The sequence below is a fragment of the Labrus bergylta genome, chromosome 21 (assembly GCF_963930695.1).
Source record: "Labrus bergylta chromosome 21, fLabBer1.1, whole genome shotgun sequence".
NCBI classification, from domain to species: domain Eukaryota; kingdom Metazoa; phylum Chordata; class Actinopteri; order Labriformes; family Labridae; genus Labrus; species Labrus bergylta.
The window spans coordinates 9,195,052-9,222,026 of NC_089215.1; the positions used below are offsets into that span (position 1 = coordinate 9,195,052).

The 26,975-nt window shown below is 38.1% G+C and overlaps 4 protein-coding genes across 5 annotated transcripts; 2 read left to right on the forward strand and 2 right to left on the reverse strand.

Moving 5' to 3' along the window:
* Positions 1-1,316: 1,316 nt before the first annotated feature.
* LOC109992978 (catechol O-methyltransferase domain-containing protein 1) lies at positions 1,317-8,326 on the forward strand. Of its 2 annotated transcripts, none has more exons than XM_020645774.3 (7): positions 1,317-1,468; positions 3,325-3,446; positions 3,567-3,672; positions 4,856-4,974; positions 6,363-6,417; positions 7,758-7,891; positions 7,982-8,326. In XM_020645774.3, exons 2-7 carry the CDS (start codon positions 3,345-3,347, stop codon positions 8,132-8,134), a joined length of 669 nt encoding a protein of 222 aa, XP_020501430.1. In that variant the 5' UTR covers positions 1,317-1,468; positions 3,325-3,344; the 3' UTR covers positions 8,135-8,326. The 2 variants fall into 2 exon arrangements, with proteins under 2 accessions (XP_020501430.1, XP_020501429.1); XM_020645773.3 differs by lacking the exon at positions 1,317-1,468 and adding an exon at positions 1,803-1,958.
* Positions 8,327-8,398: 72 nt separating this feature from the next.
* Positions 8,399-12,420, reverse strand: LOC109992977 (voltage-dependent anion-selective channel protein 2). The gene is made up of 9 exons (XM_020645772.3): positions 12,285-12,420; positions 11,571-11,642; positions 11,131-11,180; positions 10,790-10,942; positions 10,649-10,701; positions 10,333-10,560; positions 9,999-10,149; positions 9,301-9,358; positions 8,399-9,200 (listed from the first exon to the last, which is right to left on the reverse strand). The coding sequence occupies exons 2-9, from the start codon at positions 11,635-11,637 to the stop codon at positions 9,109-9,111; spliced, it is 852 nt and encodes a 283-aa protein (XP_020501428.1). The 5' UTR covers positions 11,638-11,642; positions 12,285-12,420; the 3' UTR covers positions 8,399-9,108.
* A 971-nt stretch (positions 12,421-13,391) lies between these two features.
* LOC109992993 (sphingomyelin synthase-related protein 1) lies at positions 13,392-19,618 on the reverse strand. The gene is made up of 6 exons (XM_020645796.3): positions 19,427-19,618; positions 18,110-18,685; positions 16,414-16,509; positions 16,200-16,317; positions 15,956-16,106; positions 13,392-15,609 (listed from the first exon to the last, which is right to left on the reverse strand). The coding sequence occupies exons 2-6, from the start codon at positions 18,664-18,666 to the stop codon at positions 15,305-15,307; spliced, it is 1,227 nt and encodes a 408-aa protein (XP_020501452.1). The 5' UTR covers positions 18,667-18,685; positions 19,427-19,618; the 3' UTR covers positions 13,392-15,304.
* A 295-nt stretch (positions 19,619-19,913) lies between these two features.
* Positions 19,914-26,971, forward strand: LOC109992981 (uncharacterized). Its single transcript, XM_065949972.1, has 6 exons — positions 19,914-20,171; positions 20,457-20,674; positions 20,833-21,045; positions 24,008-24,173; positions 24,331-24,548; positions 25,087-26,971. The coding sequence occupies exons 1-6, from the start codon at positions 20,023-20,025 to the stop codon at positions 25,296-25,298; spliced, it is 1,176 nt and encodes a 391-aa protein (XP_065806044.1). The 5' UTR covers positions 19,914-20,022; the 3' UTR covers positions 25,299-26,971.
* Positions 26,972-26,975: the final 4 nt, after the last annotated feature.

A 26,975-nucleotide genomic window follows, 5' to 3' on the forward strand; every position in this document is an offset into this window, starting at 1 on the left:
CTTTGACAACACTGCCCCTCTCTGTCTGAACACCTGTATTACATCCCTTCGTCACCTTTTTATCATTATTGAACTTCATTATTCCAATAGTCCAGTCTGATAAAGTGATGTGTATTATATTGGGTTGTAAAAGAGTTTTTTCATCATATGTTGCCAACTTAAAGTTTACTGTGAGCAGAGTGCACACAAACCATTTCAATAATGAAGTTATTGTTTGTTTTGTAAAGCTTCAAGACACGCCATGACAGCACCGCCCGTCTTTGTATGATCCCCTGTTCAACTGGTATTCATCCTCAGGAGATGATAATAGATTGGATTGATAGATAGATGTTTTATTTATTTATCTTATCTCATCTATTCTGTTCATGTGTATGACCTTACTTGTCTGTGCTGCTGCAACGCAATAAATCAATAAAGTACTATCCTATCCTATCCTATGAATGGATTTAATTTATACTCAATACACAAATATCTATGTTATCATCACATTCTTTCCTTTTATGATCTTTTATCTATCGCTGTTATTCATGATGTGATATATAAGAATTATTATTATTAAGTCTCAAGTCATTATTAACTGTTTACCCTCAAAGTGTATCCTCTCTAAGAAGAAAGTGTAAATAAATAAAAACTGTTGGAATCCTTAAGACAAAGAACAAGTGTTTATATCTGGAGCTAAAACAAATTCTTTACACTATAATTATAGAGAATGTTTTGAATTTGTTTCTTTGAATGCTACTTGGCAAATGATTTTTTTCTCTACATCTTAATTATCAACTTTAATTCTACTTTCAAATCACACCAGAGGATTTAGCTACATTCTTTTTATAGTGTTTTTTTTTTTCCTAGTTGGTGGCGAGAATTATTTCATAGCGACTGAGGGAACACGATACACTGGAACAAATCTTTAACTACAGTGGTTCAATCTGAACATTAATCTGACAGCTCCCACGCAGATTAACACTACAGAACAGTGCTACTTACATATTAATGAATATGTAATAAAATAATCCATTGACGATTACACATAAATGAAAAATCTGAAAGGGATTATATCGAATGAAAGGTTGTTGTTTTGTTTTTTTTACAGATTATAATTTGCTTCTGTTATTTCAGAACTATCAATAACTATACATTTGAATGTAGGACTTGAAATTGTAACCCAACATATTCACAGCGTGGCACACACTTTGCTGAAGCAGATAATGTGGGATATAATTCTCCATTCTGTTAATAAACTAAGTGTACCTCCTGACATATTCCCATGAAAAAAAAAGGGGGGAGTTTCACTTGCACGCATGCAGTGAGTCGCAACAATGGGCGTCTGATGTTCAGCCCAATCATGAGACCAACTGCGGGTCATATGACTGCGATTATATCTACATGAGCGACCGAATTTTTAAGGTTCGTTGCACAGGGAAAGGGGATCGCTCACCAAGACCTAACAGACCATAGACGCAACTTTGTGGTGAGTGTTTCTTCTATGCATTCGTTTGCGTCTGAATGTGGATTTAAAATGACATGTCAAAAGTGCCTATAACATGTTACATTATGAGGAATTTGTCAAATCCAGTGCGCTTACGCCTTTTGGGGACATTTCTTCTACGTGTGGTATGCCTTGGTTAGATTCGCTAGAATGTTTGTTTATTATATCCTCGTTTGATGTCTGCAAAACACAACCAAGTGTCACACGAATGTAGAAGGGAGACTTTTAAACGCATAGTGCACCAACATATATGCAACAGAAGCCTCCTATGCGACACTTGTGGAGCGGCGCCTCTACTCGCAGTATTACGGTTACGGGGCTCGGCCAAGGCGGAAGGGGCTTGAACTGTGGACAGTTAAATCGTGTGGTAATATTGCTACAGCCACCAGTATGTCTTTTCGTGCTGTTTCCAAAGAGGCCCTGGTTGGTTCCTTCACACTGGGAGTTGTATTTGTCGCCGGTTATTTTTTCGGTAAGGTGCAAACGCCTAAAGACTAGACTTTAAAAGCTTTATGACGTCGCTACTACAACCAAGGTAACCTGTCTGCTTTAAGCTGTGCGAGATTACTCATGACAGCTGTGACCACTAGAGGGCAGTGTGTGAGAACAAGCCTTTGTTCTCTTGTTTTGTCTCAATATCGTGGCATTTTCTGTACAATTCTTTGGAAGTCAAATAAGTTCCCCAAAGTGGCTAGTCATGGAAAAGTAAAGAAGTGACAAATAAATAGAATTTTCAAAAATAGGAAAAAAAATTATGCAAACATACAATTCAAATGCTTAGTATTTGGCACCCTGTTTTCAGGTTACACATAGCTTTTCAGGGTGTAACTCTCCCCTTATTGTTATATCTTGTTATGGAAGGTTTTTTTGTAAGAGTAATAAACTTACACTTGGAGGTGAAGTTGTTAGAGGCCATTATGTGGACTTTGAACAGGGATTCATCTTTTTAAGATAAGTAGAATTTCTAGTGGATTTTTTTATTTATTTTCAATTAAATGAGTATAGTTACATATATATACTACCGTAATTGTGGTGTGCTTTATGCTGTCAAATAAGAGGTAACTGTGAATTAAATTTGAATTGTTGCACCAAGATTGTTGAATGACTGTTATGGATTGAGATTAATGAAATCCAACCAAAAATGCAATGGGTGTGCTAATATAAGGCTTACATGACATAAATTACGTGTAGCATGCGTTTGCAAATAAAAAGTGGAAAATTGAAGACTTGTACAATATTTTGTCAAACCTGTTTGCATTTCACCTTTTATACAGAATAGTCAAAGTCATTTCACTGCCTGGAGTTTACACAGCTGCTTGGATTTATACTAAGTAAATAACCGTCCAGTACAAAGTGCACTTAAGGTAGTTTGCACACTTTCGATTCAGGTTTCCGTTGACCCTCCTAGTCAGGTAGTAAATACAAATCTGCTAAGCCTTTAAACAAAAGTATATAGAGTATATCAGCAATATGCATCCTGATAAATATTAGACAATAACAATATTTACAGATAAGAAACATAGAGAGAAAGATGCCACAAGATTCTAAGTCTAAACTGATTCATTGTGTTGCCCTCGGGTTATCAGGCTATGCTTTGGTGTCTTACAATTTCCAGTATTCATTTCTTTATCTGGATCGTTTGCAGATAGTGCAATAACTGGATTTTACCCACTGAGCTCACTTGTATTTTATCTACTCTAAATCAAATAAAGCTACTGTACAATAACTGGAACAGATGCCAGTTATCTGAAAGACGTATAGCATGGATTGCTGGTCCTGTCATACCATCATACTCTTGAGATCTTTATAATTATTTCATGGTTCATGTTGGCCCTCAGGAAAAAAGAAATCTCCCAGAATGATCTCCAAAAGCCACCTTGGGGGCAAAACTGACCCCCTGATGCAATATGTCCTCAATCACTCCATGAGGGAGCATCCGGTTCTGACAAAGCTGAGGCTGGTAAGGATGTTTTCTGAAATACTTTTGTGCTCTGGAAGCGCCTGATGTCTTTTGATGTAATTACGTTTTATGGTGTGATTGGTGAAACAAACGTGAGTGGTTTCTGCTCATTGCTTTCAGAAAACAATGGAAGACCCCATGAACATTATGATGGTTGCGTGTGAGCAGTCGCAGCTCATGGCCAATCTGGCAAAACTGATTCAAACCAAGAAAGCGCTGGAGATTGGTGAGGGCTCCTGACTTTACATTACATCTCAGTGTTTCCCCACACATAGACTGTACCTGGTGGGAATGAATGTAAATAAGATTATGGTGTGTTTTCTATTATTTGAAATATTTTCAACGCATGACGCCGCACACACACACACACTCACGCAAACAAGAAACAAGGTTGGTAGAACTCAACCCCTTACTAAAGCCAATCCACACAATCCAACCTGTGAAAATGTCAACAACCACATCTAACCCGCAAAGCGCCAACTTGATTAAAATCACCATTTTCAGGACTGAGTGGTGCGGAGCTGTTCAAGGTGCTGATCCTGCTGCCAGGAGCAGCTTTGGGTGCTGTCCAAAGCGCCCCGAGATCAAGGCTGAATTAAGAGACATAATTGCTCCAAAGTTGTTTATTCACAGTGATTAAATATCACTGGCTGTGCAATAAAACAAGAGGTCCAACTAACCAAGTGCTGTACGCAAAGTCTGCTCAACCTGGCAACTATAGTAAACAAGAATGTTAAACTATCATTCCCCTGATGATTAATGTTTGCATACCCAGTTGTCTCTTTTTAATAAAACGTTTTTATGATTATTTACATTTAATGAACTGAAGAGTAATGTTGCCTTGCCAGTAGCTCTTTATAAACTTAAATGACACAAGTGTTACTTGCAGCCGCACTTGATTGTTTCGGTGGAGAAGCTGGTCAGTTGTTCTGGCTCTCGACTTAACATGGTGAACACGGATCAGAGAAAACAGTGGAACAAAAACTATTACACACGCACTTAAACACACACATACAATAGCGCAGTGGCCAACAGCCTCCAATATGTTAGTTTTATACCCTTGATCAGAGCAGTCCTTATTAATATTGAATGCATTTGCCTTTAGAATTTAAAAAAAAAAAAAAAAACACAACACATAACTTGTAAAGTGAGTAAAATTAGTTGCAAGAAAAGGATGTAATGCTGCCTGTAATTAAACCTGCACACATATAAAGAGCTGATTGGAAATCTGGTACATTTATATGTGGCCAAGAACCTCTGTATGCAAAATCTTCCTCAACTACAAATAACAGAAAGACGACAAGGCCTGTTCAGAAAAACTGAATCTCCTCCTTAGTAGCACTGTAAGCTTCCATGATTGTTTCGTTTACCTTGTCACACGTTGCTGATTTTAAAGCCTCTCTTCACAGGAGTCTACACAGGATACAATACACTGAACATTGCACTGGCTCTGCCTGACGATGGCGTTTTGGTGGCATGTGATATCAGTGAAACCTACACCAACATTGGCAAACCCTTCTGGAAAGAGGTACCAATTGCATTTATGTTCTCTTAATTCATTTGTCTGAAATATTATGGGGTTCATGACATGTTTTATTGTTCCCATACTATGAAGTGCTGATCTGAGCGAAGGATTTTCATACTCTAGGTAATGTAAACTGCAGTTTTGTATAATGCAACGGTGTGCTTCTGCATGCGGAGCAGACTTCATGTCTGTTGGTTTTTTGTGACATAAAAGATTACTGCTGCACCACTCTGCAGCTAATTAACACATTTTTCTAATTATCCAGTTAGAAAAGATATGTTGATCAAAACATTGATCAACAGAAACTTTAAACTAATAATTGAATTTTTTTATCAAACAAAAAAGACAAACGTTTGTTGCTTCTAGCCTCTCACATGTTGAGATTTGCTGCTTTTATCTGTAATGAGTTTAATATATTTGAGCTGTTAATCAGACAAAACGAGCAGTCCGCAGAAAATCGCTCACTTCTAATTCATTTTGTTTTGCAGTTTTACTATTTTGTCACGTAAACTAAAAGACTATAGAAAATCAACAGACCATGAAGTAATACATTTGAATACCCTTGGGAGCTGGATTATGCACAAGTCATTTTCAGTGTCAACAAAAAAAGCATTATTGCAAAATGTATCATCTGCAGTGTTTCCCCTACCATTATATTAGGGGGGCAGCCCGCCCCCCCCTTGAAGGTCAAGTTAATTTAAAAAAAAATGTATATACATGTTTATTTATTTTTAGATTTATTTTTGGGCTTTTTGTGCCTTTATTGTAGAGATATGATAGTGGATAGAATCAGATATCAGGGAAAGAAGTCGTTTAAGGATACCTGTCCGATAGAACAGTACAGCTGTCATTAAAAGTAACGCATGAACACCAAGATTCCTTCAAGTGTTTGTGTCGGCATCCGTCTCCCCGCACAAAAACAAAAAAGCTGTACACCTAGGGGAAACACTGATCTTGATTATTTTCTTTATTAACACCAACTTCATTTAAAGCACATGGTATTTAAAAGAACACCTTGACCAGATATCATGGAGTTTTACCAAAATAACACCAAAAATAAATGATACTACTTACAACTGGTGGGTAAGGTTTACATTTTAGGTTTATCTCTGTCTTAATACATTCTTGCAATAATAAGAATTGGAATATGGACTATACATGTCAGTCATTAATCTACAATTGTATCCAGGATAATATGGTGAAAAGAATGTAATCCTCAAAAGGCCATGTTTCAACAGCAACATGTAATGTTTTTTTGTTTTTGTTTTATATGCAAATCCATTTACTGAAGTACCCCATTCATGATGTACTGCCACACATCATCTATCATGGGAACATTAATCTGCTGTACTTTTGATATTGAAAATGTTTGTGTCTTTTTTTTTGTACAGGCTGAAGTCGATAAAAAAATTGATCTACGCATCCAGCCGGCACTGAAAACACTGGGTACAGTTCTACATCTCTTTCTGAACGTACTGTTGGGCATTAATCAGATGTTACATTTCCTCATGCAACAATCACAAAAATCCTTTCAGGGGGCTCCAAGTCTAAGGAATATTTTATCCAAAAGCCATGAACGTAATAGTCTCTCTGTGGCTGATACTCAAACATAACATTGCTTGAACTCTGTTGTCTATAACAAGTCTAAGCCCCATTGTTGTGTCCGACTCCTAACTACCTTTAGTCTAAATAAACTGCAGCTGGGGTTAGTTACAACGACTTTTTCATTCCGTTTATCTTAGCCTAGTCATGTCTTCACCTTTGGTTTACCATATCCACTATACATGTGTGCAATACCCTGTATATGATTAGCTTCACTCCATTTCATCGTTCCAGGACTTGTACTCAGTTGTACAGTTGAATCTACTTAATGGGTAACTAAACCCCATATTTTCAGCTGTACTGCTTAATGCATCCACTTCGAGAGGGAGGGGGGCAGGGGGGTAAGACACGCCCACTCACTGCTTTGCACCCAACATGATACAATGTTTTCCCCACACACACAAATACACACACACACACACACTTGAGTCCCCACAGTTCGCCAAGTCGAGCGAGGTGACGAGGCTTTTATAGGTTTGATGACGTAGTAATTCACTCCTACGTCACACTGTACTCCACACAGCCGTTAAAACTTTTCAAACGGAAGGGCACTTTCTAACACAATATTTCAAATGTCAACACTTTGTACTCAAATGTCGAGATTGGGACTTGGATTGATCCGTAACACTACTTAATACTCAAATACAGAGGTTTATAGTTGAAAAAAAAGTGGTTTTAGGGTTTAGTTACTCTTTAATACTGTAAACATTGTTACCTGGATTCCAGTTGTCCCGCCAGAGAAAACCATCCGTTTACAAACTTTTCCCACTTGAATCAACCGCTAAGACGTTTTTTGACGTAATTTGACGTTACGTGCGTGAATCACCTAAGAGGTCATCCGGTCACATGTACTGCGTGGGCTATTTCATTTACAACGCAACACTAATGTCCTCCCATTTACAACCATGAATTCTACTTGTACAATTCTGAATATGTTTTCATACTATTATTATTATTATTATTATCAAACTAATTATTTCCTCACATTTTATCTGCAAATATTTGAATGTCTTTCAGTTTTAAAGTTTAATTCTAAAATGTACAAAACAAAAAAAAAATAATAATGAGCAAGACATTATTATCTTGAATACGAAAATGTGATTTACATAGTTAGCCAGCTGTAAAATCCTCTTGCTTTCTTTGTTTATTGGAGTTAACATCACCTCTCTGTTTTTCCCTTTCAGACGAGCTCTTGACTGCTGGCCAGGCTGAAACATTTGACTTTGTCTTCATTGACGCAGATAAAGTTAACTATGACAACTACTTTGAAAGGTCTTTGCAACTCCTGAGGAAAGGGGGCATCATTGCTATTGACAATGTAAGGGCTTCACTCTAAACAAGTATTTGACGTTTCCGCCCTTGCTGAATATCTTACACACTTGTTAACGTTTTCCTTCTGCTCCTGCAGGTGCTGTGGAGTGGGAAGGTGATAAATCCATCCCCGGATGATGCAGACACTGTGGCCATTGACAAACTGAACAAGAAGTTGCACAAAGATACTCGAATCAGCCTGAGCATGCTCACAGTGGGAGACGGTGTCACGCTGGCTATCAAGCTATAGGTCACCTATCCAATAAGAGCCATCATTTTAAGGGGAAATTGTAGAGTTCCATTTTTGTTTTTGTAATTCTATTGCCAGTTTTACTACAAAATCTGTAATACCTCAATTAAAATCCATTTTACACCTACAAATGCCACTTTTGAAAAAATTAAATAAAATGATTTTTATTATAAAGTAGAAAAACTGAATATACCCTTTGATTTTGTAGTGCATCATTTTATTTCTTAAGATATATCATCTTCAAATAACAGGAGAGGATGTTGGTGGATTTAAGGACTTTATTGCAAAGGGTAAGACATACACCAACACAGAAACTGCTTCTAGATTAGTGTCACAGTCTTCCAAAATGGGTGGAAAAAGTGGATGATTCACTCAAGACATTCTGTCACTCAAGTCACTTGGAGGAAAGGAGGAATCACTTAGAAGCAGGTATTTAGGTAGCAGAGATCTCAAAGTCATCACACGGGATAATTAAGAGTCTACAGAATGATAGGTGAACCAATCAATACATTGGCTTCCATCTTGATATACATATTCTGTAACTACCAAATATAAATAAAATGTGCAAATAAAAGGATAAAGCGCTTAAATAAGTGTATATTCTACTGTGCAAAATAACAGCTCAGTTTTACATTCTACGTTATCACACTTCAGCAAATTAACAAGCCTTTGTTTTTGGAAACCATTCCCAGACAAAATGCAACCAGAGGAGGGTTTTTCTATCACTTAGGAGGATAATTGGCAGAGGGAGTAACTCATTTATAAACATACGATTGAAACATTATTCGATTTTTATTACCATGACCACAGGAGGCTGGTGGAAAGGTTTACATCCTAGTAGTGCTCAGGGGCTGGGATTATTATTTTTGTTTTGGCCTTCACCTTTAAAATATTCATTGCTGACCCAATGTGAGAGCTCATGGTGAGAATCTTCAGAAAGTCCTCTTCTACGAATGCAATGGCCGAGTACATCCTCATGCCTCCAACTCCAGGCCCAGACCAAGTTTGTGACCACCAGCATTGATGTTCTTCCCGTCCACGAGTGCAGAGAGGACTAGTTTCATACCTGAAATACAAAAAAATCATCATCATTACTGTTTTATTGACTGGTAGAGAGGTCTGTTGTGTTTGTGGGTGTTGTAAATGAGTCTAGAATTGGTTCTTACCAGGTCGCAGAGTCTGGGTGTATCCAATTCCTACCAAGCTTGCGTTATTCACCTTAGCCTGAGGAAAAACAGTCAAATCAAATTATTATAACAATTACAAAGAGATTGCACAAATTCATGATGCAGTAAATTGGGATCAAGGCAGTGCTCTCCATTGATAAAGAACCATTACTACAAGGTCATGTATTAAAAATATATATAAATGTTAGGTTTAGTTCTGTTTTTAATAACGTAGTGTCATGTTTTATTACTGAAATTTAACAGCTGCAAAGTATCCATAGCTGATAAAAAAAACATGTAGTCAACGTTCTTCCTCATGCTCTGGAGAGTGTTTACATCATCCGGTGTTTCCTGTGCTTTCTTTAAAGACAGCTGATAAAACTGAAACCCAATGTTACCACAAATAAAATACCACTTATCAGAGTTTGAAAACTGTGAGAAACATTTGGATTAATTTAAGTACCCTGGCTAAAAAAGCATATAACATGGGCCTCGTCGTTTTTCTGTATTTAAATGCTACATGTCAAACATTCAAGTAGTCAAAATGTTTAAATATGTATCATCAAAGCAGTTTACAAAATCCTCACAAACACCATTCACTTGGCACATGGCACATGGCCCTTATTCTTCATTACATTTCAACTTGTCGACACATTTTGAGATTGCTTTCTTGGGAGAGGATTAAAAGAGGCACTTACTGATATGGAGGCACTGGAGTCCAGCTGGTATTTAGCAGCAATTCCAAAGCGAGTGCCATTGTTTCCTGCTGTCCAGGCGAGATTGACAGCAGTCTCCAGGTTGTCGTTTACCTTCTGGTAAATAGATCCACCGAACTCCGCACCATCATTTCTGAGAATAAAAAAATAAAGGAAAATGAGCAACATATCTTGAATTTCCATATTCTTCAGTTTCAAGTGATAAAAAATATCACAACACCAATACATCAGTAACTTTTTTTGTAAACTCCAGTTTTGCTATTCCTCTTGTTTGGTTCAAATACTGATATATCCTAAAAAAAAAGAAGAAACATACACATTGGTGTGAAGCTGGAAGTCCCCAGTCTTGTAGCCAACTGCAAAGTTGCTCTGTGTCATCTTGGATTTGGCTGAGTCAAAGGTCATCTGGTAGCCAGCCAGCCAGCCCTCATAACCAGCCACTCCTGCTCCATGGATAGTGGGACCAGCGAAATCTAAATCTACATCAACCCCAACATTGACATATTCCCTTTTATAAGCTGTCTTGACTTTGCCACTCTTCTTGCTGTTAAAAAAAGAAAATTAAGTTAAAATTAGTCTACTGTACATTGATAGCAATGTAGGATTTTACGATGAATAAATAAAAAGCTTACCCAGTATTTGGTGAAAATGTGGTGTCAAAAGTAAGCTTCAGCCCCTTGGTAATCTGAGAATGGATTAAGACATCAGTCAGACGTTATGTAGAGATGTTTTACTATCAGATGATCATCCTCATAGCAGAAATTTCAGTTTACCTGATCCTCAACACAAATTTCTGTTCCCAGTGTGTTTTCTGTGGTCCACTTTTCTGTAAACGTCAGTCCGTACTCGGACCACTTGTACTTGGTTTCCAGGGTTCCAGTGACCTTGCTGGTGTCCACGTTGGATGAGCCAGAAGTTTTAAACTCCTAAAGTGATTAAAAGAAGGAATCGTCTACATTTGAAAACATTGCAACAGACTGGAGTTCATCAACTATCACAAGAGTGCATTTAATTTGTTATAGAGCTAATTGCAGACGCTTGCAGATAGTTTAATTTTTTTTTTTACTGATATCTGCAATTCATTTTATTATATTACATTAACAGCTCAACTCACCACTCCACTTGAAGACTTTGTCTTGACATCAAGCTTAACCAGTCCAAAACCTGCAAGGAAAAGTCCATTCAGTGACTACTTACTTATTAGCATATTGTTTATAATGTCCATACTGTAAATATTGTCCATACTGTAACTATCTTATATCCATCAATGCTGCTCTATAATATACCAGTCTTATCTGTATCCTCTGCACCAGCTTACCGTATTACCTTACTACCATATTGCACTTTATGCCTATTCATGTTTGTACTGCACCTTGTTGCTCTTTTGCACTTTTTTTTTTGGTTCTCTGTACAATGACAATAAAGTTGAATCTAATCTAATCTAATCTAACTTCCCGGCTTCCTGATGCATTTCAAACTGCCAGCATCTCCTCTGAGGGCCGGTAAATTCACAATTATAAAAACTGCTTTTTCCCCCATCTAGCTTCCAGTTACCATATCCCTTATTGAAGATGTCCTTCGCTGATTTCCCAAGGTCTGCATATGCTGGAGGCACTGCCATTTTGCCTGCAGCAAAGAAAGTAATTGTAATTGTTATACAGCGTACTTTAAAGTTCAAGGATGTGCACAAAAAGAAAAAAAACATGCATAATTACTTGCTCTGTGAAATAAAAATGTGTAAAAGTTATCTCATCCTTTTGAAGATGCTTGTAATGTCAAGACACCTGCATCACTTTTTCTTTTTTTTGTTAAAGTCAAACGGCCTCGATTACTCTTAAAGATCTGATGTCGTGTCCCAAGGTTAAACTGAAGGTTTCTCTGAGAGGCTGCTTTACATTAACCAGGAACACACACAATAATAACACACCTCTCAAACCCATCCTTAAAGTGTGTCTTTATCTAATCTATTAGCAGTAATGCGACTCTAATCCAGCACTATAAATTAACAAATGAGTAAACTGTTTTCATGTGGAAATATTAAATTAAATTGGATTTTTCTGTGACTTGCTCAATCGTAATTTGATGTGGACTCTCTCCAACGATATGTAATAATATACTGTCACTAGTGCGCTTGCTTTAATGTTTGGAAGGATCACATGAGGGGCTTTTCGAAGCTAGCAAATGGGTCGTTTCATTATCGTCTTTAAACAAAGTCCATTTAAAACTCACCTTTTGTAACTCTTAGGAAATATGCAGCCGGTTACTTACCGAGTATTACTGTTGTTGCTGTCTAGTTGTAAAAGAGAGAAAAAAAGCGGCTGATAAAAGCAGTAAGGGACCGGGTATAGGACGATATGGAGGAGACACCGCAACAAGCACCCTCCTGACCTCGGCGCAAGCAGGACCCCCAAATATAGGTGGTTATTTCGTGCCTGTTTGAAAATCGGGGACAATGTGATCATTTTAGACTTTTCTTTTTATTATTATTAAGTAAATGCTGTGTGGTTTGGCAATAGCAAAAAACAAAAAAAAAATCCTGTTAATTGTAAGAGCTGATATTTTCCATGTTTAATGTTTACAACCGGCGCACCGGCAAGCGAAAGTCCTCCAAGTAACCATGGTAACTAATTCGCTGGCGTAAGGGTATTTGGCAGCTAAAGAAAAATAGAAAATATATCATTATATATTATATTTATTCATTTATTTATTTATTTATTTATATATTATATACGTATCATTAACGTAATAGACAATAAACGACTACAAAACACTCCTTCACACATTTTTGCATCTTTTCAGGCATATCAATTTAATATAACTAATTTTCTTTTTCTTTTTTTGTGAAATAATTTGAACTAATTTTTAATAATTTTTAATATTTTTTTTTGTTTATTGTATTTTCGTGCTTTTCATTTTGTTTTGTATTTTTGATATGTTTGATTTTATTTGATATGTCTGAAATAAGTTTAATCAATCAATCAATCAAATAGTATTGCCATAACCAGCCAGTTACTTTGAAACTTGCCTGAAGTTAGTCTGGGTGTCCATTATTCACAGTTGTAAATACACATTGTGTTCCTCTATTAGTTTAAGAGCCATAGTCCAGCTCGAGTCTTTTTTCCTGTAAAATGACACTTTTGGAAAACTTTTCTTTATTCATAATTATTTCTATGTTACTCACCCCTTAATCCAAATTAAGTTTCAAGTAGTCTACATCATGGTTGTCCCCTTGTCATCCAAGATAACAATACAAATAAAGTAAAGATTTCAAAAAGAGCTGTGTAAACTGATTATCTCACATCCTTGCTGAAGACTATGCACAGTATTTATCTAGATTACAAATTAGGTGTGGGAAGGAGAGACGAGCGCTTGGTCTTTAATTTCAGCTTCTTTAATGTTGGAAATGACTGAACAAGACATGGAACAAGTAACATGGCTTTGCTGAAGTATATGGACACAACAGCATCACTCCTTAACAAACTGAAATGTTTTAGACTGTCAAGTCAGTTTTAGAAGAATCATGTTCCTAACATGCTGTAAAAGTAAATTACAACATCCCCTTACTACAGTGGCAGGTTACACTCCATGAAATGTAGAAGCCGATCTGAAATCTACATTACACTTAGAAAGCACATTGTGTTTCAAACAAATACCTAGTTAAGAGCAACTGTAAACATATTTCTCCATGTGCATGTTGCTAGAACACTGTACAGGAAATATAAAAATACCTATCAACATTTACAAAATTAAATAAATTAATATAAACAAATACAAATTCAAGGGTACGTTTTTAAGAACTATTACTAAAGGTTCATGTTAAAGAATTATTCTAAGGGAAAGCTCATAATGTAGTAGGTCAGGTCATTTACACTATGGTGGTGAAATAAAGAACTTTACACATATTCTACAATAAAAATGAACAATTTGGGACATATTTATACAGAGAAAGCCATCATAACACTAAAAAAATTGGCAACTGGAATTATATTTAAGACAACTGGAAAAAAAAAATTCCATCTTTTGGCTGAATTCAAGATATTTTTTTCTCGGTCTGGTGAGGAAAAGGCAGGCTAAGTGAAATAATATTCATAGATCTCTACTTTCCTGCCAACTTTTGTTACATTGTAAAAACAAAATCCCAGTCTTAAGGAATGAAAAAGACTTTGAAACAATGGCAAAGATCTGTTTCTTCACATGATGAGCAATATTTGCGCTGCAGAAAAGAGCAAAGGTGAAACACTGATCTTTAAATATTGCTTTAACGGTGGTCCATGATGCTTTTGTTATAAATAATTAAGAAAAAATGTTCAGTCAAGAATCCAATCCAACCATGGCATGATCAGGGATAGTTATTGCACAGAGGACGGAGAACTGTTGTGAATCACAAGTTACACTGCTGCTTGAAAACCTTTTTCACGTGGCTCCCTTCTTGTCATTTGCTATCCGGAAAAAAACAAGGATGCGTCTCAGACAAAAAGCAAATCCAATTTCTCCGGGCACGATTTCTAGAAAGGCAATGCAAGGACACATCAAGAGGCTTAAGTTTGCTGAACAACATGATTGGATGAGATTACAAGTCTATCCAGGTTGAAATAATAGACCTTTGAGTTCAAAGAAAAATTGGAATGACATTTTTGCTTCAAGAGCCAGTTATCAATAAAGTTGCTGTGGGAACACAATTGAATTATTGTCTGTGGGCATTTAGAGATGTACAATTGTACAACCTAACAGTAGCGAATCAGACGGGGCTAAAACATGTTGTAGGTCTGGAAAAATATGCATCTGTCACTTAATTAATGCTACAAACTACTAACCAAGTTTGCATTGGCTGCTTAGGGCAAATACTTATGGGCAATGAAATACTCAAAATACACTCCAGCAGCTGTATCAACACAAGTTGTGTAAAAAACTAATTGCTTTGCATTCAGTCTGAACACACCAATTTCAGGTAATGAGGTACAAAAAAATAGCGATTCAAACTATCCCCATAGAGGGGAAATAAGCAACAGAAAATGAGACACCGTAGTGTTTACCTTCAAATAAATAAGGGTGTATATGGGTGTAGTTGAATCTGCCTAAACAGTTAAAGGGAGGCAGGGGAACAGAGGAGTCCTGAAGTATCCGAAGATATGGTTCTGTGTATTCCATTAGGCCTTCGGTGCTATCAGGACCACAACATTTGTCTTTGCTGATGTAAATGTCACACACTGCTTGAGTTGGCAACTAGACAAAGCAGACGTAACAGCACAGGCTACAAAGTGTCTGACAGTTCTGCTGATTCCTGTTCATCATCCAATCAGCCTCCTTATCACAGCGGGTCGTGAAAATGGCCAGCTGTACTCGTTGGGGACGGGCCCGTTGACATTGCACTCGAAGAAGGAGAACATGGGGAACCAGATGCGAGCTCGTCGACTCTGCTGGTAGGCCCTCGTGTTTGCTAGAGTGTGGTAGTACAGGAAGAGTCTGGTGGTGATGTAGAAGGCTATGAACACATCGATGGAGTAGTGTTCATGTGCAGCCAGGATGAAGAAGATGCCGAAGAGATTCAGGACCCAGGACAACGTGTGGATGAAGTTCCAGCTTCTTGGCGTGTCTGTAAAATTACAACCAAGAATAGTTAAAGATATATGAAATCTGATTTGTTCTTGTTTTTTCAAGGTTTACAAAGTAAATTAAAAATATATTGCATATTTATGTAGCAGACCTTTTCTTTCTGGCTGATAGTCTTCTCAGTTGTAATACTAGTGAAGGACACCAGATGGCGACAAAGGGGCAATGTTGACATACATGGATAGCTGTTTCTCGGTCATGATTCACTACACCTCAACTTAAACAAAATATCTTCAAGGGGCTTTTTAAGTATAAAGCAAACAGGTTGTGTTCCTCTCTTTAAGCACAACAAATATGAAGAAATAGTGTTCGACTGAGATGCGACTCACATTCTGTGACAAAGAAGTTGAGCATGGTGAGGACCACAGTATGGCCGCTGAACATGTAGTCACCACACGTATGCACTCCTGTCAGGGTCATCCCGAAACCGCTCCAGATGGCCACAGCTCGCTGCAGTTTGGCCCACATATCACCATAAATCTAGTGAGAAAGGGAAGGTGAAACGACCATAACGGAGAGGCAGAAAAAGTAGTGCTAAGGAAATGATGTGCACACAATTCCCCATTGTGTTACCTTTCCTGAACATTGCAAGTGCTGTCCAGGCACAGACAGGGAGGTGACAAACATGGTGATACAGCGCAGCATGAACACTGTGCCCATCAGGCTGCACAAGCGCCTCAAAAGGATGGACCTAGAAATGATTTTAAAAAAGAAACAGTTAACTTGACTGAAGGAACACACTGAAGGTATTCCACTGCACGGACATGACACACTGTCAGGACTCTACCTGTGTTTATGAAGCAGCAGAACCAACAACCAGATGTTACAGAGGATCACTCCACATGCTTCAGCCATCGCAAAGGCCCATGGTATTCTAGGCACACTGTTGGAATGGAAAAAAAAAAAAAACTATATCAAGATGTGATCTGTATTATCATCATTAATCAATAACAGCGCTACAAACAGTCTCTGGACAAGTACTGTAAATAGAGGATTTGCTGTTTGGATCATTTCAGTCAGGGCTTGACAATGAAAAGCTCTCATTAAAAGTATACACAGAAATGTACAGACAGCCCAACTTCCCAATCAAATGGATTTTTTGACCAGTTGGGGATGAAATAGATTTTCTTCCACAATCGAGGTAAAAAGCTACAGAACTTAGAGAAGTGACACGGTAAGTAAACTACCGTAATCCTTAAAAGATGGGGATACTGTTGACAAAAAAAAAAGTGCAACATGACATAATATAGTGTCAGCTCGAATAGCAGCCCCCCCCCCCCCCCCCCCCAACAGACACCATGAATCCCCTGAAGAGGGTTTGAGAGCAATTATATTTGATCAGCACACTGTCCAAGTTAGTGTCTTTCTACCAGGTCCAGTTGTTTTAAAGAGAAGGTGACCTCTGATGCTGAAGTTCAGCTTTCATGAATGATAACCAATAGGAGGAATCCAACCTCAAAAAAACAAGCTAGGCTTATTTCAGAAGCAGCACGGCTTGCAACCTCACCATGACAAGCAGTATCTGCTGAAGAGTGTTGGAGAAACAATGACATTTAACCTAAAAGTGCATTAGTCTGCATACTTTTTAAGTAACCTGTTTTTTTGGTTTTTTGGTTTTTTTTACCAGGAGTACTCCCAGATACAAACATCTATTTTACAGGGGAGTCCTTGAGAAGACAGCAGCATAAAAAGCTTCACACAGAGAACAAACAACAGACTAACATCGAGCAATATTACGTCAGATGATAAAACTAGCCACATTCAGCTGTGAAACATGTGCACAAACTGGTCAGATGATCCCTTATCCTGGTTTTTAAATCTTCCAGACTAAAAATATAACAAAATGTTCTACTTTAAGTAGACTTACTATGCATACTTACAGCCTTTATTTAGTTAGCACTAAGTAGGTTCATGAGGCTTTATCATAATATTTCTCAAACTTTCAGTATTAACCAATTTTATATTGAGATAAATATCCATATTGATCTATGTTGTAAAATGTCTAAAGTATAAGAACAACTTTTTAGCTTTATTAGCCCGCACTTTGTTGTTGGCTTAAATATTTAAACAGTTCTCTTTGTTTAAATATCCTTCATAGGTGTTTATTTTTCATTGTAAAAATCTAAATATCTACAGCTTATTTACCAGGCAAAACACACGGACATCTTTTTGATATTCCAGTAAAACTGAACTGAATTTCATGAGAAGCTCGAAGCCGTGCTACGCTTAAAAAGTAGGTCAAAAACACTCAAAGATCCTTTTGAACCTAAGCTAGCCCATCAGGAATATGCGAGGACAATAATAGAAATGTGCTCCAAGAAAGTAGGGCAATTATTATGTCCACCATCTGGTGTGATATTCGGACAGTTGGTTCAATTTGTATTTTTGTTTCACTTTCCCTTTGGAAAAGCATAGAAATGTTTTGTAGATTTTTGAAGTGGCTCCAGTTGGAAACTAGAGTGTCTTAGTTGTCATACACGTACCTGTCAAGGAAAATATCAGGCAGTGGAGGGTATGTGCGCATGTCCGGCACCCTCTCGTGCACTATGACCATGACGAAGGAGGTGAACCCAAAAACAAACACCACATAAACGGAGCTAAGCACTGTTTTCCAGTATTCTGGATCCAGTCTCCTCGTCTGCTGCTTGTACTTCCCATTAGTGTACTGGTGGTACTCTTCTCCCACTGGAGCTGTGTCAGTGCTGTCACAGTCTCTGCCGGAGTCTCCGTTACACAGCCAGTCCAAAGTGCCTCCTGAGCCTGACGGAGAGTGGCCGTCAAAGGGAAGACCCAGCTCCTCCAACACGTCCATGTTCTGTTTCTGGAGTTTGCGGATGGACACCATCAGGCGCTTGATGTCCCCCAGCACCTTGAGCTCCAGGGGTGGCGAGCGGAGGTCGTACTCGCTGAGGGCAAGCAGACTGGTGCCATCCAGTCGGTGCTTGTTGCACAGCAGGTCGACATAGTCGCAGAAGCCCTCCTCCTTCAGCCACTTGGCGACATGTTTGGGCGTCCAGCGCCGAACGCTGTGTTGTGTCATTTCGTCCTCACTCTGAAGGCTGTGGAAAAGAAACATCACAATATGCAAACTGTCTGTGTCAGCTCCTTATTGACTCCACCTTAAAGAGAAGTGGAAACTCTTTCTTTCCACTTAATCAGCAAATACTGATTCCAAACAAGACATTGCAAGACTGCCACAAAGATGGAAAATGTTCTTGTTTTGACACATTTTAGTTGTCAACAAACTCGTTTAAAACATGTCCTGATCCCACTGGTTGCCTAAGCATTCAAAATGAGTGCAAATATTTGAGGTAATAGTTTACTTAGGTAAGTTTTCACAATGCAACAACATCCCACAGACTGTAGGTGAAAGAGCAGATGAAAACACAAGAGACGAATGACCTCTGATGACAGCAGTGTCCACATCTAATTAAGACTGCAGATATCTATACTTGTTGGCCTGCTTGTCAGGTTAGTGATCACATGACATAAACACACAGCTTAAACGTATTAAAGAAAGTCAGTAACCCTACAACCTGCAAGTCAACCCCACATCCCAGGCTATCAATAAAGGCAGAGGTAGTAGCTAATTAGGCTAATTTATTTCATTTCTCTGTTAAATAACAAACAAATCTAGTGATTGACGTTGTGTGCGACCACAAGCATGCCTGAGGTGGCATGAAAACCACACGATGCCATCATTTTCTTCACCCACAAACAAACCCCTGCCCTGCTAATTCATCTCCAGCTAATGTTAGCTCGGAGGCTACCTGCTAGCCTGATCAATGTCGCTCACTCACCCGGACTGAGATCGTAACAGAGGTCGAAAAAGACACGGATTTATTGAGCTAGCCAGCTAAGTGGCATCCCGCAAGAATCTGAAGAAACCGTATTAGCGTTTGCTGCAATAACACTGGCTTGTTGGAAACCATCTCGCCCTGGCTTGCGCGCTGGTTAGCATTCACTGTTGACAACACACAGTGGTAATGTCCAGAGTAGCTGCGCAAGTAAAACACACAGGGCAGGGGATCACACTGGGAAACAGCGACATCTGGTGGTGCAAATTGTGTACTGCAGTGTCTTTAATTCTGCAGTTTTGTGATCGATTGTTTAGACTAAAAACAAATATTCCTTGAGTAATAACAGGCTAGAAATTAAAAAAAAAAAAATCATCAGAAGACACACTTTAAAATTAATTAGATTAAGAAGTCTGACAACTGACCTACATGAAGAAAATGTACTACAGATTTAATTTTAGAACATAAACACCTGCCCTTGTCAGTAGCTTTCCCGACATGGGTGTTGCAAAGCCCAAGCAGGGTTTGAAAAAAAATCAGTGTTTGGGATTTAAAATCTTTTGAAAGTTTAGTAGTTAACAGAATAGCTTTAGTACCTTATGTGGTCAAATATGAACAATGCACAGGGAAGTAATGCCGTTTCCCCTGTTACTCCTTCTGTGAAAGACTTGGTGAAGGTTTTATATGGAGGGAAGAGATTTGGAAATCGTGTGGATGAAGTTTGGCCTGACTTATTCATTGGCGACATGTAAGTCTCATTTATTACATCACACAAAATGGTTTACTATTGATGTTTTTATTTTTTGGCTTTTGTGCCTTTAATGGAGAGATAGGACAGTGGACGGAGACGGAAATCAGAGAGAGAGAGTGGGGATTGACATGCGGGAAGGGAGCCATGGGTTGGACTCGAACCTGGGCCGCCTGCGTTGAGGACCGCAGCCTCCATACATGGGACGCACGCACTAACCACTGCGCCACCAGAGCCCCTACTATTGATGTTTTGAGTAAAAAAAATTATTACTTTCTTCCACAGGTCTGTAGCCAACGATCGTTACAGTCTATGGAAGCTGGAAATCACTCACATTGTGAATGCTGCTCATGGGAGGATGCACTGTCAGGGGAGTCATGACTTCTATGGCTCCACTGTAGATTATTATGGAGTGCCTGCTGATGACTCACCGTCCTTCGACCTCTCTCGCTATTTCTTTCCAGCTGCTGAGTATATTCAGAGTGCACTTGACACAGCTGGTGGTAAATAGCCATCATGCTCCTTAATGTCACTCTTTTTTCTTGTTTGACTGTTGAGGGATTTTTTCTGCAAGTAAATCCTCAATATCAAAACATAAAATCAAAGAATTAGCTCATGCTTTTTACTCAATGTACTTTTTCTTCTTCTTCTTCTCTACCAGCTCGTGTTTTTGTGCACTGTGCAGTCGGAGTGAGCAGGTCAGCCTCCCTCGTCCTGGCCTACCTAATGATCCATCATCATTACTCTCTTCTAGAGGCCATCCATAAGGTCAAAGAGCGGAGGTGGATATTTCCAAACACAGGATTCCTCAAACAGCTTTGTGCATTGGATGTGAAGCTACGCGTGACTAATCCTCTGTACCTCAAAGACAAATAGATTTTCTTATTTACAGAAGACATTTTTTTTCTCTTCATAAATGAAGAATTCAGAGCCCGCCAGTGGAGGCAGATACTGTACTTTGAGTTTAATCAGATTGATCTAAGAACAATATTGCAATGTTTTTTGTCCCCTGACTCTGGAGGTTTGTTTCCTGTGAATCATACTGCCTGTTCTCAGGATATTGACCCTTATATTAATAAGGGATCAGTATGATGAAGTCACCCTGAGGCTCAGTCCATTCTAACGGATGACCAGTGTGACTGCGCCCTTAACAGTGAAAATTAGACCAAATAATTTACTTAACTTTGCATTATGTTGAAGAACTATCTCTTTGTCTGTTTGTTGTGTTTTACTGTGTCATGTTCATTTGGTTATCAACTTTAATAAATATAAAACTCTCATTACAAAACCTGCTTTACAATCATTTAAAACACTTTGATCCAGATTTACACAAAACGTATTTACTTAACATTGCATTTAAAATGTCATCAATTATATAATGCCTGTTATTCTTTGTATTAGGCCACTCTGGTTTTGTTTTAACCTTTATAATTAAGCTAAAACAGATGGTTTATAATTCAGTATAACTAAGTGATAAGCAGAGTTAAGGACATGGATGAAGTGATTCAGTCTGAAGCCTTGATTACGTAACCCTAGTATAACCATATAGGGGCAGCTGTGGCTCAGTTGGTAAAGGCGGTTGTCTCTCGACCAGGGGTTCGATCCCCAGCTCCTGCTGCCACATGCCCGATGTGTCCCTGGGCCAGACACTTTACCTCTGCCAGACACTTTCCCTCTGCTTCGTCATTGGCATATGAATGTGTATGAATGAATAAGTTACTTCTAATGGTCACCTTACATAGCAACCTCTGCCATCAGTGTGTGAATGGTCGTGAATGGGTCGGTGTGACCTGCAGTGTAAAGAGCACCATGAGTAGAAGACTAGAAAAGCGCTATACAAGCTCAAGTCCTTATACAACAAATAAACTTCACTGTGTTTTAATCATTGTATTCAAAGTTCTAATACCCACTTGTGAATGATAAAGACGTGCTTGTTTGTTTGTTTTTAAAATTAGATTCTTTATAACAGGCTGTAAAGATTTTTTTTATGTGTCTAATCTAGTATCATTATAAAGATGATGCTGAGTTATCAAGTGTTACCTAACTGTTAAGGGGTTATGATTTCTATGTATGACCTGACAAATACATCAAAAACACAAAAAAAAAAGAAGAATTCTCCACCAACGTTTGTGTCAAAGGTCTTTGATACATTAAGTTAAAAAATGAATTTGAATTATATTTTAATGTAGAATAATTTGAAATTGTAAGATATCTTGTGCTTCATTATAACTTCTATACCCTGCCATCCAGTCCTTTAGCTAATTCAGCGACAAGAAATCGGAACTGTGTATCTTTCAATGGTCCTGCTGTTTATTTTATATGAAGTTTACTCCAAATATTAGCTTAGCTGCTTTTCAAAGTTTGAGTTATTTTTAGGCTTTTCTTTTGCCTTTATTTTAGAGATAGGACAGTGGATAGAGTCAGAGGCCAGGGAGAAGGAGAGTGGGGAGTGACTTGCAGGGAGCCACCAAACTCATGCCGTCTGCTTGGAGGACTTGAGTCTCTGTACATGGGTCGAACGCACTAACCGCTAGGCTACCTGCGCCCCCCTGCTTTTAAAAGTTTGCAAGCTGTATTTAAAAAAAATTCTTAGCAAATGTCAAATTTCTCCATTCAAGTGTAGGGTTTCATTTTGCTCTCAACTTTTGCACCACTTTCGTATAACAACATGTTTTCTGGTTCAGTGGTCAAGGGGATTGAACTCTTATTTTGTGATGGATTCAAATGATTCAAGCATGTTTTTTTTCAGGAATGTTCAAGTCTTTGCAGCTTTACTTTCTTCTTCGGCTTTGATCATTTATATGTAGATGTTATTTTGATCTATATTTTCAATCCTCTACAGAGAAAACCTACGTCATAACACCCTCGGAAACATCTTCCGCGACTCAGTAGATGCAAGGCTTATTATTTTTGTCTTGAGAATCTTCTAACGTTCATTGGAAAGTCTCTTACAAGATGCAGAGCCGTGGTGCATGAAGAGTGTCAAGCAAGGCCTCTTCTCGCTCAGAAGCACACATAACTACACTTGAATCTGGATCTCGTAGGAATCCCACAATCACCAGCAGGTACGGATCTCATTTTGAAAGCATTATCTTCATATCAGGTGGGATTTGTACCACAGATTCACCCGTAAGTAGAAGCAACACTTTAAATAATGAATCAATAACTACCTCCAGGTTAAAATGACCCCAAGACCTTTATTGACTGATTTTGTGTACAACATTTTTGTTGACTTTCTGCAACACATCATTGCCTCCACATTTTTTTTCACACATTTACGACCCCAAGAGAAGAAAAGTCATTACATTCATTGGATTAAAGAAGAGGTTAATTAGGTTTTTTTTCTTCCGTTTGACAGCTGGAATTGACTTTCTCTATAATAGGATAGTTAAAAGAAAAATTAGCATCAGCATGACGGCTGTTTAATGTTCCGTGAAGCTTTATATTTCCACTCCTTCACAAGATATTTATATCTTAACAGTGACTGGCTGCTTGCTCTTACAGTACATCTGCTGCATAAATGCAGTGGACTTGCTGTCATCTAGCATAAGAACAGCACTTAAACATTTTGTCCATAATTATATCCAATTATCACTCCTTTTATGCAATGATTCATCTCTATTTGAGGCTTATTAAATTAGCTTCCCACAGTGGTGTGAAAAGCAGAGCCCGGGTTGCTCTGTTTGTTGTTCTGCCCTCTGCACAAGTAAGACTACACGCTAGGTTAAGCACTAAATTGGGTAACCGTCCAGTGACGGCAGATAAACACCTGCTCGTACAGATCATCTCGAGCCCGAGGTTGACGTGAACTGCTTCAATACAACAAACATTTGGAGCAGAAATCGATCAAAGAGAGGGGGGATTTGGACTGAAAATGTCATCCATGAAAGGAAAGAGAAAAGAATATCTGACTGTGAAGGATCTGCAGAAGGTTTTGGATTCTTGCAAACTACATCTCAATGAAGTAGATGAGGTGTGGCCAAAAATATACATAGGGAATGTGTAAGTATGCATTTTAATTCAGTTTTAAACCGTACTTAATGATTGTGTTTGCAAGGAAATCTGAAACCTGTTAAGTGTGCTATTTTTGTATGAATACATCCGGCTTCATATTCTGTTATCCTGCTTTCACACACTCTTTCTGTCTCTGTTTTGCTAGGGCAGTTGCCCAAAACAAGGCTGCTCTGCTGAAATTAGGTATAACTCACGTATTAAATGCTGCACACTCCAAGCGAGGCAGCATAGGGAACCAAAGCTTTTATGGCAACACCATTGTGTATTGTGGCATTCCTGCAGAAGACTCCACGCACTTTGATCTGGATGTTTACTTCCAGCATGCAGCTGATTTCATTCATAAAGCTCTCAAGTCACCTGATGGTAAGAGTCCTGGAGGCTTCTTTTGAACAGTTTCTGCGTTGAGAGTTTTAATTGTATAATCCAGCAGTTACAGGATGAAATTATTTGCTGGAAAAACATGTTTTCATGCACATTAGTTTTTATGTCACTACATAAATCCTTAATAAACCCATCCACTTAAATTCTCCCATCATGCATTCCCTTTAATGTCACCATGTAACACAGCTTTTAATGTGAGTGTACTTCCAGCCAGCAGTAATAATTAGGGTCCTACCTTGCAGAATTTAAGTCTATAATGTGACCACGGCTTCTTTCAAAGAAGTTATCAAGCAGGGGACAGATTGGGATTAAAGAGAGAGTCAGGCTAAGTCTGCAAAGGGACTTTAAATGAACAAAGAACAGAAGATGAATTGTAGGAACTATTTTTAGCTCACAGCAGGAAAAAAGAAAGGCCACAGCGTGAAACAGGCAGCCATGTATGATATTAATAAAACGGAGCGCTCTCGCTAATCCTTCCTTCACATTCTCTCTCTTTCCCTTCATCTTGTCTGTTCTTAAGGGAGGGTTCTGGTGCACTGCATCATGGGAATGAGCCGGTCATCGACCTTGGTGTTAGCTTACCTCATGATCTACCGCCACCTCACACTCAAACAGGCTTTGCAGAAACTACTTCAGAAGAGAGCGATCTATCCCAACAGGAATTTCCTGGCTCTGCTGCTGGATCTGGATCTTCAGCTGACGAAGAAAAAGAAAACTTGTCAGATCCTTTAAATAAGTTTACATGTTTAGGTCACACAGGAACACTGTGGCTAGGACTGATCATTTCAGTATTATTATTTTTTTTAAGCTAATGAGTTAATGTGAAGTTTTGTTAAATGAATGATGAAAATTCCTCCAGGCTCACAAATATCATGTTAGCGACAAGTTAGCATGTAAAACAGAAAAAAAAAGGTGGAGTTGAACACATCACTCTGTTGCATTTAGTTAAACTACTCTTCCTCAGTTTTTAATAGCATCCTAAATATAACATAACCATTATCAACATGCTAGCATAGTTAGCACGTTGGCCTACAGAGGAATAGTGAATTCATACATAACATACAGAGTTGAATTCCAAACAATCAGCTCTCACCAAGGAGATGAACATGACTACTAATATTAAAACAAACAATCAACAAATAGAGCGTATTGACACGCACATATTAGCATGCTGACAAAGTAGGCTACTGAAAACATGTGAGGCTAACAACATGTTTTCGTCCAGTAGGCTAGCTTAAATGCTAAAATATGATAGAATTTAGCTCAGCGCACAACTGGGCGTAAGGATATTTGAGGCAAGCGGTGAAACACCTACATGGAAGACAGTTTGACTAAATTAAACAGTCTGGCAAGCTTGAGTCATGGCAAAAACATTTGAGCAATTTGTCCTTCTCTTTGGCACCAAAGTCAGGCTAAGCTCTTTGTTGTTCCAACAATGCATTACCTCCACATAGCCTATAGACATGTTCTTAATTTTTTGGGTCTTTTTCTGAAAAAGACAAACAAAATAGGTCTTAACTTAAGGTTGTTTTCATTGCAGAACGAATTAAAACCTTGTTTAATGAAAGGAACAATTACTGAACAATGAATATTTCTGACATGGACGTTTAAAAAAACGTTTTATGCCTTTGAGTTGTGTTTTCTAAATCTCATTCTTTGGCAAGGCTTTTCTTCACTTTGTATAACAGCAGAATGGACCAAATGCAATGAGGAAAATGTATTACAAGTCATCGTTGCTTGTGAACTCTGTAGATGACTCTGAAGAGATAGAACTTTTTTTCTATTAAATGTCAACATTCAAGTTCAAACGGGAATCAATCTACAGAAAATGTTGCTTTATCAGTAAATCAGTGTTCACAGTGTGAAATATCTTTTGTGTGTGTGTAGATCATGAGACTGTTTGTTCTGATCGCAACAAAATGTTTTGATTGTCATCTGTGTAAAAAGGAGAAATGTCAGATAAGATACTCGTTTATAGACAGCAATGAATCTAGTTTGTATAAATCATCTTTACTTCACCTCACACAGGTTTAGAAGAAAGAGATTATCAACATTAAAGGTTAATGCAAACCTCAATGTTATAGAGAATCAGCAGTATGTCAAAAACTATTTGTTTTATGATGCATGATTTCTGTCTGTTGAGTGAAAAGTTCAATTTCAACATAAGTATTACCCCAATATTTCATTTAGGTATAATAAATTTGATACAATGTATCAGGAAGTTTTGCGAAACATGACGTTTACATGATGTAAAGAAAAGTATGTATTGCTTTTATATACTATTCATCTACCTTTTTAAACTTGTGTGAATCTTTTTTGCATTGTATTTTTGTGCTTTATAGCTTAGACTGAGTATGTCTGAAAGGTTTTTGTTTGCCACATTTTAAAGTTTTTCTCCAAATGTTGGAA

Bases quoted from the DNA above. Each gene is read 5' to 3' on its own strand.
- LOC109992978 (XM_020645773.3), top strand. From the start codon at position 1,877: ATGTCTTTTCGTGCTGTTTCCAAAGAGGCCCTGGTTGGTTCCTTCACA. The intron at 3,447-3,566 runs GTAAGGATGTTT...CATTGCTTTCAG, and splicing joins TTCTGACAAAGCTGAGGCTG to AAAACAATGGAAGACCCCAT. The intron at 4,975-6,362 runs GTACCAATTGCA...TTTTTTGTACAG, and splicing joins GCAAACCCTTCTGGAAAGAG to GCTGAAGTCGATAAAAAAAT.
- LOC109992993 (XM_020645796.3), bottom strand. From the start codon at position 18,666: ATGACACAACACAGCGTTCGGCGCTGGACGCCCAAACATGTCGCCAAG. The intron at 16,318-16,413 runs GTAGAGTCCTGA...AATCATTTCTAG, and splicing joins CTGCTGCTTCATAAACACAG to GTCCATCCTTTTGAGGCGCT. The intron at 15,610-15,955 runs GTGAGTCGCATC...GTAATTTTACAG, and splicing joins CAACTTCTTTGTCACAGAAT to ACACGCCAAGAAGCTGGAAC.
- LOC109992977 (XM_020645772.3), bottom strand. From the start codon at position 11,637: ATGGCAGTGCCTCCAGCATATGCAGACCTTGGGAAATCAGCGAAGGAC. The intron at 10,943-11,130 runs GTGAGTTGAGCT...TAATCACTTTAG, and splicing joins CAAAGTCTTCAAGTGGAGTG to GAGTTTAAAACTTCTGGCTC. The intron at 9,359-9,998 runs GTAAGTGCCTCT...GTTTTTCCTCAG, and splicing joins ACTCCAGTGCCTCCATATCA to GCTAAGGTGAATAACGCAAG.
- LOC109992981 (XM_065949972.1), top strand. From the start codon at position 20,023: ATGTGGTCAAATATGAACAATGCACAGGGAAGTAATGCCGTTTCCCCT. The intron at 21,046-24,007 runs AGATTTTCTTAT...AAACATTTGGAG, and splicing joins TCTGTACCTCAAAGACAAAT to CAGAAATCGATCAAAGAGAG. The intron at 24,174-24,330 runs GTAAGTATGCAT...CTGTTTTGCTAG, and splicing joins AAAATATACATAGGGAATGT to GGCAGTTGCCCAAAACAAGG.